Below are 14965 nucleotides of genomic sequence, written 5' to 3'. Positions count from 1 at the left end.
TGGGGAATCGAAAACAGAGGGGCACAGTTTCAGAATAAGGGGGTGATCATTTAGGGCTGAGATGAGGAAAAATTTCTTCCAAGAGTTGTGAATCTTTGGAATTCTCAACCCCACACGGTTGTGGATGTTCCATCATTGAATATATATTTACAGCTGAGATAGCCAAATTTTTGGTCTTTCAGGAAATCAAGGGATATGGCGAGCAGTTGGGAAAATGGGCTTGAAGTTCAAAATCAGCCATATTCACACAGGCTCAATGGGCTGTATGGTCTACTCCTACTCCTATTTTGTGTTCTTCAGTTGCACTGACACGGTAATATAGTCTGAAACTACACCATTTTGAATTAACCTTCAGGTTAGTTATACAAACAACAAGCATAAGACTGAAATTACTAGATTTAGTTTCAAATAGATTTGTTATTGCAATAGGTTGGCAAGCAAAATAAAGATGATATAGCCCAAGTGCAGAAAATCAGAATGTTTTTACACATTATACATTGCTAGGATTTAGTGATTACAGCATTTGATCAACAAGATGTGGATCTAACATTCATTCTCCTAAGTAAGCAGAAACGTCATCACTGCCATGACCAGCATTTAACGAAAGGATGCACAACTGATTTGCTTAAACTTGCTTTTGTACTTCGCTGACAGTAAGATTCCTGGTAGTCTTCCTTGGCCCGAAGTGCTATCTATTTTAAAGTTTGATCCATTTAGATACTCTCTTAAATTGAGGTAAGCTTTGGTTTCATGGAAGTATAATTTTGTTTTTAATTTATAAAGACACTTAAAAGTAGATGTCCCTTTCACTTTTCTCCTATTTCTAAAACTTGAAGATTTTGCCAGCTCAAATAAAGTGCAGTTTAATGAAATCAGCCAGTCTTAAAGCACAATAAAAAAGGAAGCTAATTGGCTCAGATGTCATCAAGTTTCATGAACTACCTAATTGGGCAGTGGTTATGTAACTAGATTGGTAACCCATTTGAACTAATAAAGTACAAATGCCACCATGACAGTTTATGAATTTGAATTCAGGTTAAAATATAATCTGAAAATAGAAAGGTAGTATCAATACAAAAAAAACCATGAAGCTGCAGAATTGCATAAAAGCCTAAATGGTTTACCAATTTATTATGGGGAAGGAAACCTGCCATTCATACTCTGTCTTGTCTAGAAATAACTACAGTCTCACACCAATATAATTGACTCCTAACTGCTTTCTGAAATAGCCTAGCAAGTTATTCTGTTGCATCAAACAGCTACCAGTGGTTCAAGGCAGAGGCTTTCTCAGGCCAACAAAGGAAGGGCAGTAAATGCCAGCTATGCCAGAGACATCCACATCCTGAGAATTAAGAAAAAAAGGTTCTTGATGGAAATTTAATACCAATTACTCAAAGGCTTGTTCTATTTCTGATGCCTGTACATCTAACTAGCCTGTTCTCAATGGACAGTTCCAGAGAATATCTTAAAACTATTTTCTGATATTTCACCCATCATTTAAATCACTTCTCATCTCTACTGGGAATCCAAAAGTCTTCTATAGGCAAATAAATAATAAAAGGGTGGAAGAGTCCCGGCAGATTGGAGGGTGGCAAATGTAACCCCACTATTTAAAAAAGGCGGGAGGGAGAAAACAGCGAATTACAGAGCGGTTAGCCTAACATCAGTAGTAGGGAAAATGCTAGAGTCTATTATAAAGAATGTGATAACAGGACACTTAGAAAATAGCGATGGGATTAGACAAAGTCAACATGGATTTGTGAAAGGGAAATCATGTTTGACAAATCTAATGGAGTTGTTGGAGGACGTAACTAGCAGAATAGATAAGGGAGAACCAGTGGATGTGGTGTATTTGGATTTTCAGAAAGCTTTTGATAAAGTTCCACAGAAGAGGTTAGTGTGTAAAATTAAAGCATATGGGATTGCGGGTAATATTCTGGCATGGATTGAGAATTGGTTAGCAGACCAGAGAGAGTAGGAAAAAATGGGTCTTTTATGGAGTGGCAGGCAGTGACTAGTGGGGTACCACAGGTATCAGTGCTTGGGCACCAGTTATTCACAATATATATCAATGATTTGGATGAGGGAGTCAAATGTAATATTTCTAAGTTTGCAGACGACATGAAACTTGGTGGGAATGTGAGTGATGAGGAGGGTGTTAAGGGGCTTCAAGGCGATTTATAGACAAGTTGAGTGAGTGGGCAAATACATGGCAAATGCAGTATAATGTGATAAGTGTGAAGTTAGCCACTTCGGTAGGAAAAACAGAATGGCAGAGTATTATTTAAATGGTGATAGATTGGGAAAATGTTGATGTACAAAGAGACCCGGGTGTCCTTGTACATCAATCACTGAAAGCAAGCATGCAGGTGCAGCAAGCAGTTAAGAAGGCAAATGGTATGTTGGCCTTCATTGTGAGGGGACTTCAGTACAGGAACAAGGATGTCTTGCTGCAGCTGTACAGGGCCTTGGTGAGACCACACCTGGAGTACTGTGTGCAGTTTTGGTCTCCTTACGTAAGAAAGGATATACTTGCCATAGAGGGAGTGCAGCGAAGGTTCATCAGACTGATTCCTGGGAAGGTAGAATTGTTGTATGAGGAGAGATTGGGCTGACTAGGCCTGTATTCACTGGAGTTTAAAAGGACGAAGCGGAATCTCATTAAAACATATAACATACTGACAGGGATGGACAGATAGATGCAGAGATGATGCTTCCTCTGGCTGGGGGATGTTCTAGAACAAGGGCCACAGTCTCAGGATATGGGGTAGGCCATTTAGGTGTGAGATGAGGAGAAACTTCTTCACTCAGAAGATGGTGAACCTATGGAATCCCCTACCACAGAAGGCTGTGGAGGCCAAGTCACTGAGTATATTTAAGAAGGAAATAGATAGATTTCTGGACTCTAAAGGCATTAAGGGGTATGGCAGGAGTACAGCGTTGAGATAGAGGATTGGCCATGATCACAATGAATGGTGGAGAGGCTCGAAGGGTTGAATGATCTAGTCCTGCTCCTATTTTCTATGTTTCTAAAAGTTGGAGCATGGCCGATTAGAGGCTGGAGACATTGAGGAGTTTAATGCATGGATGCAGGGGGCATGGCTGAAATACTAAATGAGTACTTTGCATCTGCCTTTACCAAGGAAGAAGATTCTGCATAATGAAGAGATGGCAATTGAGACACTGGATGGGCCACAAATTGATAAAAAGGTGGTATTAGAAAGGCTGTACCTAAAGTTGATTAACCATCAGAACCGGATGGCATGCTTCCAAGGATACTGAAGGAAAAAAGAGTGGAAACTGCAGAGGCACTAGTCATGGTCTTCCAATCCTCCTTAGATACAGGGGTGGTGTCAAAAGACTGGAGAATTGCAAATGTTAGACCCTTGTTCAAAATAAAGTCTAAGAAGGATAAGGATAAAAGAGTCTAAGGATAAAGCCAGCAGCCAGAGGCAAGTAAGTTTAAGGAAAAGCGTTAAGAAATGATAATTTGGGACAAAATTAACTGATACTTCAGCAAATGTGGATTAATTAAGGCAAGCCAGCTCGAACTTGTTAAGGGCATACCGTGTTCAAGTAACTTGAGTGTTTTGGTGAGGAAACAGAGAGGGTTGATGAGTGTAATGCAGTTGATGTGCTGTACATGGATTTCCAACAGATATCTGGTAAAGTACAGGGGCGCAGTTAGCTCATTTGGCTAGGTGGCCAGTGTGTGGTTCAGATTAACATCAACAGCATGGATTTGATTCCAGTTATGGCTGAGGCAAACGAGGCAAACCTGCCTCCTCACCTTGCCCTAAAAGTGGAAGGCGATGGCATACCATCAATAACAAAAAAAAAACTGCCAAGAGAAACAGCTCAGGATAAAGCATCAGCAGACAATGAACCAATGAATTGCTTTTCAGAGCACACATGCATGAATGAATGAATGAAATTTGATAAAGTGCCACCTAGCAGGTTTTTCAGCAAAGCTGAAACCTATGGAATAAGAAAGACAGTGGCAACATGGATACAAAGTTGATAAAGTGACAGGAAACAGAGTAGTTGTGAACAGTTGTTTTTCAGACTGGAGGAAGACATATAGTTGGGGGGGGGGGGGGGGGGGGGGCAGGGGTCAGTGTTAGGACCACTGCTTTCTTGATCAATATTAATGACCTAAACTTTGGTGTACAAGGCACCATTTCAAACTTTGCAGCTGACACAATCTTGGAATTATTGTGAACTGTAAGGACGATAGTGATAAGCTTCAAAATAACTCACAGACTGGTAGAACGGGCAGACAAATGGCTGATGAAATTTAATGCAGAGAATTGTGAAGTTATTCATTTTGATAGGAAGAACAAAGAGCGGCAATATAAAGGGTACAATTCCAAAGGTGGTGCAGGAGCAGTGGGACCTAGGTGTATATATGCGCAACTTGATAAAGATGTAGGGCTAATTGAAAAAACGGTTAACAATGCATGCAGGATCACATGCTTTATAAATAAGGGCACAGAATACAAAAGCCAGAAAGTTCTGATGAACCTGTATAAAACCTGGTTTGGCCTCTACTGGAGTAGTGTCTCCAATTCTAGGCATCAACCTTTATAATGCCTTCACTTCCTTCTTAGAGGGTGCAGAAAAGATTCACGAGAATGGTTCTAGGGGTGATAAACTTCAGCTGCAGGGATAGATTGGAGAAGCTGTAGTTAATCTTCTGCTCTCCAAGGAGAGCAAGGCGAGATTTGATAGAGGATTTCAAAATGATGAAGGGACTGGACAAAGTATGGTAGGGAGAAACTGTTCCCAATAGTGGAATGGTCAACAACCAGAAAACACTGATTTAAGGCGATTGGCAAAAGAAGCAACGGTAACATGAAGAAAAACATGTTATGCAGCACATGGTTAGGATCTGAATGCTCTACCTGAGTGTGTGGGAGTGCAGGAAGTTTCAATTGGGACCTTCAAAAGAGAATTGGATAATTATCTAAAGTGAAATTATTTTCAGGGCTATGGGGAAAGGAGGCAGTGTGGGACAGGCAAGTTCTTCTTATAGAGAGCCAGCACAGACATGTGTAGAATGGCCTCCTGTGCTGTAACGATTCTATGATTCTAAGGTGAACAATTATTTGCAGCTATGTATAAATATATACACCTTTCTAGCTATCAAAATAGACAAACTATATCCCACTAGTAGGTTAAAAGCAAAATACTGTGGATGCTGGAAATCTGAAACAAAAACAAAAATAAAAATAGCTGGGAAAACTCAACAGGTCTGACAGCATCTGTGGAGAGGAAGCTAGAGTTAACATTTAGAGTCCGAATGACTCTTCATCAGGACTGAAGAGAAAAAGAAATTAGGTGAAATATAAGCTGTTTAAGGGGAGTGGTACAGGTGGAGCTGGATAGAGGGCCAAGGATGGCTGGAGGCAAAGGAGAGATTGCCAAAGATATCATTGGCAAAAGGACAAAGGGGTGTTGATGGTGGCGATATAAGCTAAAGGATGTGGTAATGGTGACATTAAGGGTAGAAAGCAGGATGAACAAGTGACAGATGGCCCTAGTGGGGGTGGGATGGGGGGGAAGGGATCGAAATAGGCTAAAAGGTGGAGATAAAACAATGGATACTAGTAGGTCTTGGGTTGGCCAAAATCATCCATGAATTGAAATTCATACTCATTAATGAAATCCATTCATTTTGTTTCTAACTGCCTATCCTGGTTGTACCACATAAAGATGCAGAAGTTATTACACAGCGGTTTCCTTATCATCAGGAAACTGCTGACTGGAACAATATATTTTATTAATTCATATTACCTATATTTGTGACAATTTTGAAAAGTAAAAGACACTTGTGTATAGAAACTTCACTTTACCTAAGTGCTGTGAACAATGCATTTTTTTTTCAGTTGAATAGGTATATATCTGTGTGTTAAGAAAGGTAAAATGCTTTCAGTTTCATTTAGGTTGTTTGTGAGCTTGGTGCCTGGGAGTCTGGATAGACTCCTGACTAAAACGTTAGGTCTTTTGGGTTTGTTTGCATATATACATTTTAATGGGGTTTTACAACCCCTGAAGCTAAAGAGATAGATTAAAAGGGGTTAAAAGTTTGTGTCTTTCTCCCCACAATCACTGAAGTAGAAAAAACTTTCTTGTTGCCTTGTGACAGTGGTCAAGTGACATAGACACAGAAAAAACAGGGAACAGTTCAGTGTGTGTCAGAGAGAAAGGACAGGAATTCTAAGCTCTCTGATAAGAAAGAACACAAGGCTATTGGAGACAGTAGTTGACTAAATAGTCATTTATAGAACTCAGTAGAATCATCCATTCAGCAGAGGTGCTACTGGAAGACTGAGTTTAGGGAGCTCATCGGTTTGCTCTGCAGTTGGAGAAAGAGTGTTTAGAGTGCGGTTTTTGGGTGTCTCCGGGAGAGATACAAGTTGGGTGAGAAGCTTCAAGTGAATGCTCAGGAATCCTCCAGAAGAAAACTGTGTGCAACGGTGCCAGTCCGAGAGAGAAGCCTTGGTGTCAAACTCTTCACTGGTTTGTGTGTCTGTAAAGATATTGCTGGGGTAAAGGAATAGTGTGAACTTGAACTGTCTTCTTGTGTTATCTTGAGATCTTTCCAAACTTTTTTTTGTCTGGTGTAATATAGTTCATTTTTTTCTTGCTAAATAAATATTTTATTTTTTCATGTTAAAAGTTCATCAGCAGACTGCTGTGAATTTGTTCAGTAACTTTCTCCAATGGTTTCCAAAAAAAGTTAGGATCCATCAAGCCAAGTTTCACTCTTGGATCTGACTTGTCCAGTATTAAGATCAGATGGGATCATAATGAAGTGGGGGCTCTTGCAGGATCAAAAATCCTTGAATTTAAGTGGGATTCATGAATCCTTAAAGAAACAAGTACATGAAGGTACTAGCCTTAGGAAGAGGATTTTCTTTGAAGTATATTACACTGATTGGAACTCAAAAACGGCTTTGACTGTTTGCTAAGACTTTTCTGGGAGTAGAAAATGTAACAATAGATTATTTGAAATTCTTGACTTTGGCTACACTAACAGTGTTAGCAGATAAATTGAATATAGAAATAAAATCAGGATGTCATAAGGATAATATATGATTAAAGAAATTAACCAGCATTTAGAATTAAAAGAAGGGAAACCTGAAATTGGTTTATCACAGCTAGGGTTAGCTAGAATTCAGTTGCAAATGAAGCAACTTGACATAGAAAACGAAAAGGAATTGACAGCTTAAAATAGAAAGAGATAGAGAAAAGCAGAAGCCTGAACTTGAGAGACGTTAGTAAAAAAACAGAAAGAGAAAAAATAGAAAAAATTGAAATGAAAAAGCTCAAATTGGAAAAGAAAAAGAAATTGAAATAGAAACGCAAAAGTTTGAGCTCAAGTTTCAAAGAGTGAAAGAACTCAGCATGCATTGGCTAGAAAAAACCTTGGACTAAAGGAAAAATGTAGAGATAGTGGTTCAAAGAATGATTCTGATTCCACTGAAGATTTTGATTTAATTAAAAATCTGTGTTTAGTGCCTAAGTTTGCAGAGGATGGAGTTGAAACATATTTCACCTCATTTGAAAAGATAGCTGTGAAGTTGAAGTGGCCAAAAGATGCTTGGACCTTAATGTTACAAAGTGTCCTGACAGGTACAGCTATGAATGTCAGAAGAGCAATCTGCAGACTATGAAGCAGTTAAAAAGCAATATTCAATGCTTATGAGCTTTTCCCTGAAACTTATAAATTAAAGGTTAGGGCCATAATGTAAAAGCCTAATCAGATGTTTGTAGAATTTGCTAGGGAAAAAGAAATGCTGTGGGACTAATGGTTTCACTCATTAAAGTTGGAAAATACTTTTATTAATGTGAGGGAAATTATGATTATGGAAGAATTCCTAAATAACCAGTAACCATTAAGACATATTTAGATGAGCATCAAATATCAAAGATCCGGCATGAGGCAGCTTTGGCTGATACCTATGATATTTCACACAGACAGTTACATTTGGGGAAATGGTTGGGAATCAACAGGGAAATTGGAGGAATAGAAAATTTGGTGATGGAAAAGGTACTAGTTCTAGGGAACAGGTAGAAGGATATCAAAATAATAATAAAGGAGATAAGCTAGGCCCTAAAAGTGATGAAAGGAAAATAGTATGCTTCCATTGCAAAAAACTGAACATACTAAAGCTAATCGCTGGAAATTAATTAGGAGACCTCCTGCAGTATAGGGACACCTAAAGAATCTTTAGAAAAAACTAACTTGGGGAAGGAGACAAGTGGCAAAACAGTAGCCATAGTGCAAGTACAAAGCGAAGGCTCAGAGTCTACCAGAGGTAGAGATAATTCCTCAGAATAGTCAAGTAAATTCAGAAAAACAAATTATGGAAGGGTTTAAAGATTTTGTTCATAGAGGAGAGGTATTCCATATTCTTCTAATCAAGGAGGTAAACCAATAGATATTGAGAGACACTGGAGCAAGTCAGTCACTGATGTTGGCTGATGATACATTTTGTCTTCCATAAAGGTTAATGGAGGAAAAGATATTAATGGGAGATATCCACGGATGTTGTAAACTAATTCCATTATATAGGGCTGGATTAAAGAGTGATTTAGTAAATGGAGAGGTTTCAGTTGGAGTAGCGCATAAAATGCCTATAGCAGGAATTGATTTTTTTTCTTGAGGAACAGCCTGGCTGGCACAAAAATATTAGTTTCACCGAGCGTGTTGGAACAACAGTGGAAGTGAAAGAAACTGAGGTGTTACAGGAGGAACATCCTGGATTTTTTTCCTGACTGTGTAGTGACTAGATCTCAGGCCCATAAAATTAGATAGGTAGAGAAAGAATCTATAAGAAAGGGAGATGAAGTAAAAACTCAGTTATGTGACAATTTTCGAAAACCTAAGCAAAAAGAAGGAAAAAAAATAAGGTTGACATGTTTAGCCCACCTTCTTTAGAAGAAATGCAATAGGCTGATCCTGGGCTGAAAGAACTATATCAACAGCCTACTCAAGAGACTGAGCGTTATGATTTAAAAGATAAAGTGCTAATGAGGAAATGGAGACCACCTCAAATACCAGCAGATGAGGAATGGGCAGTAGTTCATCAGGTGGTAGTATTGTAACAAAATTTTACGAGTGGCTCACAAAATTCCAATGGCAGGTCACTTAGGTATTAGTAAAACACAGGCTAAAATAATTAAACATTTTTATTGGCCAGAATTGCATAAAAACGTAGTTAAATTCTGCTAGACATGTCAGGTAGTAGAGAAACCCCAATCGACAACTAAACTTGCACCTTTAATTCAGATACCCGCTTTTGAAGCAACGTTTTGCAGGGTCTTAAGAGACTGTGTAGGATCCCTACCTAAAACCGGAAGTGGGAATTAATATCTTTTAACAATTATGGATGTTTCAACAAGATTTCCTGAGGCAGTGCCTTTTGGGGAAAATTACAGCAAAAGTGATAGTGGAAAGTTAGTTCAATTTTTTTCACAAGATATGGATTACCTAAGGAAATACAATCAGATCAAGGCTCAAATTTTATGCCACAAATATTCAAAGAAATAATGAATAGTTTGGGAATAAAACAATTTAAGTTATCAGTTTATCAATTCACAAGGAGCATAGAAAGATGGCATCAAACTTTAAAGACCATGATTAAAGCCTATTGTCAGGAATGTCCTAACGATTGGGATAAAGGAACTCCATTTTTACGGTTTACCATTAGGGAAGGCCCTAATGAATCAACAGGATTCAGTCTTTTTGAACTGATATATGGGTATGAGGTGAGCAGACCCTTAAATTAATTACGGAAAGATTTATTAACCAAAGCTCAAGAGAATACACTTTTGACTTACATATCAAATTTCTGGGAAAGATCAATCAAAGCACATTTGAAAATTGCTCAACAAAGAATGAAAGCTAGAGCAGATAAAAATGCCAAAGCTCAAAATTTTGAGCTGGAGACAAGGTGTTAGCATCATTACCTGTATTTGGTGAACCCTTAAAAGCGAGGTTACTGGACCTTATCAAATCAAAAAGAAACTCTTAAATTATGTACTGAGTACTCCAGGCAGGAGGAAAAGTCAGCAAGTGTGTCACACGACTATGTTAAAGCAATATTATGACAGGGAAGAAAGTCAGAATAGGAATATATTTACAGTAGTAAAAGAAGTAGGAAGTGAAATAAAATATCACAACACTCTGAGAATGAATCAGAAGTTGAAAATTCTAAAGGCAACCCTCCACTAATCAAATTGGATCACATGTAGGTGCTTAAAAATTTAGAGGTAATATTAAGCTACCTTCCAGAAAATTGTCAAGGTGACTTACAAAAGCTATTACAAACTCATGAATTGATTTGTGAGAATAGTCCCAGGAAACCATCTTTGGCCATACATGATGTTAATGTAGGGGATGCGCTACCCATAAAGCAACATCCTTACAGACTAAATTCAGAGAAGTCAGCTCAAGTGAGGGAAGAGGTTAAATTCATGATGGAAAATTAAATTATTGAATCAAATCACAGTAGCTGTAGCTCACCTATTGTAATGGTACCGAAACTGGATGGGTAAAACTGCGATAATCTATACTTAATCGCTAAGTTAATGCAGTAACAAAGGTAGATTCATATCCAATCCCACAGTTAGAAGACTGCATTGAGAAGTTGGACACACAACGTTTATTACAAAAATCGATTTATTTAAGGGATATTGGCAAGTTCCATTAAGAATATCAGCTTTTGTAACCCTGGATGGACTTGGTCAATGCAAATTTATGCCTTCGGAACGAAAAGTGCGGCAGCAACTTTTCAAAGGTTAACCAACGAAGTCATTGAAGGATTATGCCACCGTGTGGTATATATTGATGATTTGGTTGTGTTCAGCCAAACCTGGGAGGAACATTTACAATACTGAAATGAATTGTTTGATTGGTTACCAAGGGCCAATTTGGTCATAAACTTGGCAAAAAGTGAATTTGCCAACGCGAAAGTAACTTATTTGAGCTACGCTGTGGGACAAGGCTAAGTAGCGCCGAGAGAAGAAAATATAAGGGGTATTTTGAATTTTCCGGTGCCTAAGGCAAAATGAGAGATTTTGCGGTTTAGGCATGAGTGGATTCTATCGGAAGTTCGTTCCGAATGTCAGCACTGTAGTGGTTCCCCTGACAAACCTGTTAAAGGCAAGAAATTTGAGTGTACAAAGGAGTGTCAAAGTGTCTTTGACAGCTTGAAAGCTATACTGACTACCACACTGGTTTCAGCAGTGCCAAATTATGCTGAGCTGTTTAAACTGGCTGTTGACTCCAGCAACGCAGGTGTTAGTGCGGTTTTATTACAGGAAGATGAGATGGGGATCGAATGGCCAATTAGTTATTTTCTCGAAAGTCGAATTTGTGCCAGCAAAAGTATTCAACTGGGAAAAAGAGACTTTGAATTTGGTGTTGACTCTACAACATGTTGAAATCTACATTTCTAACAATACTGAAGCACTATTATTTATATTATTAATCTTTTAACCTTATCGCAAAGTTTCATACCAGGAATTTGAGACTATGTCGTTGGAGTTTAATGCTACAACCATATAATTTGAAAATTATTCATGTAGCATGAAGAGACGACATCATTGCAGACGCTTTTTCGAGAGTTTAAATGTGGAGGCACATAGATGTGATCAGAATGGACTTGTGAGAAATATAATTTTTATTAAAAAGTGATGTTTCTTTTTTATATTTGATGTAAATTTCGTTGCTTCTCCACAGTTCTGTACTTCTTGACATGAATAAAATATTCCAATATGTCTTTCTCGGATCCAAAGTAGATGACCTCATACTTTCCCACAATGAACTCCATCTGCTACAGTTTTGCCCACGTTGTCTGTCTATGCCGCTTTTGTAACCCATTTACACAACTTGCTGTGCCTCCTAATTTAGTAGGAGACATAAATATTTAACTACAATCTTATACCGACTTAACTGGTCCACTGTTTTCAAATGTGGTAACTAATAACTGTCAATTAGATTCTTTGCACAATATTCAGATGGGACAGGAGAATTTAGCCCCAAGACAAGGGAGGCATTCCAAAGCAAAGCCATTCAATTTAAATCAAATACATCCTTTAAGGTATATATTTCATTGGCAGTTCTGATTATATTTTCAAAAGAAATTTGAATGATATATCTGAAATTGACTTCTTCCCAGATGGCATTTGTTCTGAAGCTATCATGGAAGACCTTGATAAGGGTTTGGTTTGACGCCTGGGCTTGTTACATTTACTTAGGTGTTGGGTGGATAAAGGCATACTCCAGACTGCAGGTTTGCTGTTGGGGGCTGTCTGTGATGCTGAAGCGGAGGAAAGTATCCAGTATACTTAACTTAAGGCATTTATTGAACACAACCTGCTATGTTTCAAAGTCCCACTATAGTCTTATGCTGAAGTGAAAAACACGTGAACCTTTCACTTAGTATTTCTGAGATAATTGTTACTAAGTACTGAAACACATTCATAATCAGATTTCAAATATTTGTTTCTATGAAGTTGTCAGCAGGTTATTTTTACAATAATGAGCTTGTATAATTATCAACTACACAACGACCAATTGCAAATATTTGGTGCAGAAATGAAATCCCCAGAAGCTGCAAAGCAGCAGGGAGAGAATAACAACACTCAAACATCCCTAAGAGCAAACCACCATCAACAGGTAGAAAAAAGCACCAGATGCCTTGTTGGCAACTGAAAAAATATTAGTTCCATTACAATGAAGACTATAACTACATACTCAAGGTTTAAACAACATTACTGTATCAGTGTAAGAACCATACTTTGAGTCATACCAGCATAAGGGCTGAGAGCAATTACAGTGAATCGAAAGATGGGGCAAAACATTGTATTTAATATACAAAAATATTTTACAATTTTTTTTCATATACAAGCAGTAATCAATCTGAACAAGCTAATGTTTTAGAGACATCACTTTTTGTAGCAGTTATTTACCTTAATTCAATGGATCTCTTTTCAGCAAATGTATTTTAACATAAGGCTTTAGTTTTTTTAAATGAATTTCATTGAACATTATAGGTGATTTTCTGACAATATTTAAGAAATGTCAAGGTTGAACCAAAATTTGAATCTTATTGTAAAAATAAATCAGACATTAATCTATATCAGCTGCACTTCCCATGATATTGCAGTTTGTTCTCACATCAGCTAAGCATACCTGCTAAAAGGATGCTGTCCAACCAGGTCACCATTTTGAAATTGATAGTCACTTAAAAAATCTGGACTAATAGCTCCATCAGGGGGTAAAAGTCCATCTGCAAACAGAGTTAACAAATATTCATCACTGCCCATAGTTAAATTTTGCTTTACATCTTCACAGGCTGATAATTTGCTCAAGGCACACATATTGCCGCTGAAACTAAATACAAGAACATACATTGATACATTACCTTTGCTGATAAGGTTGCACATACTACATACTTTAAAGGTCAAGTATCTTGCAGGCAATGAAAAGGGCAGGAGGAAATAATCAAGCAGAAAGGTATAATGTTTTTTCCTACATTGTTTCCAGGTTTGACGTTTAATTGGGTCACTATTCTTTATGGAGTCTTGGCTTTCCTATCATCATTCCCCCATCCTTGTATATTACTGCAGCCTCTTTCAGCAGAGCTACTTATTTACAAATGGCAACTGGAGTCATGCATGACACAATGCCAGGGAGGGGAACAGACTGCCTGGCCCTTGCCCAGAGTGATCATAAGCAGAACGCAATACAAATAGAGTGTAAAAGGTGGATACTTGATTCAAGTCAGAATTCAGTGCACAAGGGGCAGGAGATGCTGCTTTTTGCCTCCAATATTTATGGTGGTTCATGTTACAGGTAAATATTTAATTTAATCAACCTATAACTAAAAATAAGTAATTAGTTAAAAGACTAAAAACTATAAACTAAATTGATTAAATACATGAACTAATTAAATAAATAAAATAGGTTATATAGGGTTGGCAGTTCAGGCAGTGGAGGTCTTGTGGCGCAGTGGGTAACGTCCCTGCCTCTAAGTTAGAGATGCTGTTCTCTGCAGCCACTGTCTGGGAGTTCCAAAGTTGTGTTGCCTGCCTGATGCCAGGGTTAAGACTGCTAATACGTACAAAATGGAAAGGGCTAGAAGCCCTGATAATAAAGGATGGCATGGATCTTGGGTCAGAAAAGCAGGAAGTAGAGTCAGTATGGGTGGACATGAGAAATAACAAGGGTCGGAAAATGATGGTGGGAGTAGTTTATATACCCCATAACAATAGCTAACAACTACTGCTGTATTCAGGATTAATCAATAAGAGCATGTAACTAAGGCAATGCAATAATCGTGGGAGACTTCAATCTTCATATGGACTCAATTAATAAAATTGACAGAAGTAGTTTGGAGGACAAGTCATGGAATGCATTAGATACAATTTCCTGGAACAATATGTCTTGAAACCAACCAAGGAAGAGGCTATTTTAGATCTTTTGTTTAATGGTAAGTGTCAACTATTATTCTCATAGTAAGATATTCTCCAGGAAAGAGTGAGGGAGGCATGATTGGGAAATTTTTAGATGACACAAAAATTGGCCGTGTAGTTGATAGTGAAGAGGATAGCTGTTGTCTCCAGAAAGATATCAATGGTTTGGTTGAGTGGGCAGAAAAGTGGCAAATGGAATTCAATTCGGAAAAGTGTGAGATAACGCATTTGGGGAGGGCAAACAAAGCAAGGGAATACTCAATAAATGGGAGGATATTGAGAGAGGTTGAGGAAGTGAGAGACCTTGCAGTGCATGTCAACAGGTCCCTGAAGGTGGCAGGACAGGTGGACAAGGTGATAAAGAAAGCATATGGAATGCTTTCCTTTATTGGATGAGTTACTGAATACAAAAACAGGGATGTAATGATGACACTGTTGGTTAGGCCACAGCTGGAATTTTGTGTACAGTTCTGGT

At 38.1% G+C, this 14965-nt stretch overlaps 1 protein-coding gene across 1 annotated transcript in view; it reads right to left on the bottom strand.

The window, feature by feature from the left end:
• Positions 1-14965, bottom strand: part of kifap3a (kinesin-associated protein 3a) — a 229571-nt gene that overhangs the window by 43126 nt on the left and 171480 nt on the right. Inside the window, exon 19 of the mRNA XM_078561360.1 lies at positions 13208-13304. Within this exon, the coding sequence (XP_078417486.1) occupies positions 13208-13304 (97 nt within the window). The remainder of the gene's footprint in view (positions 1-13207; positions 13305-14965) is intronic.

The sequence above is a fragment of the Cetorhinus maximus genome, chromosome 17, assembly GCF_964194155.1.
Source record: "Cetorhinus maximus chromosome 17, sCetMax3.hap1.1, whole genome shotgun sequence".
Lineage (NCBI taxonomy): Eukaryota > Metazoa > Chordata > Chondrichthyes > Lamniformes > Cetorhinidae > Cetorhinus > Cetorhinus maximus.
This window is presented reverse-complemented; position numbering and strand designations above follow the sequence as displayed.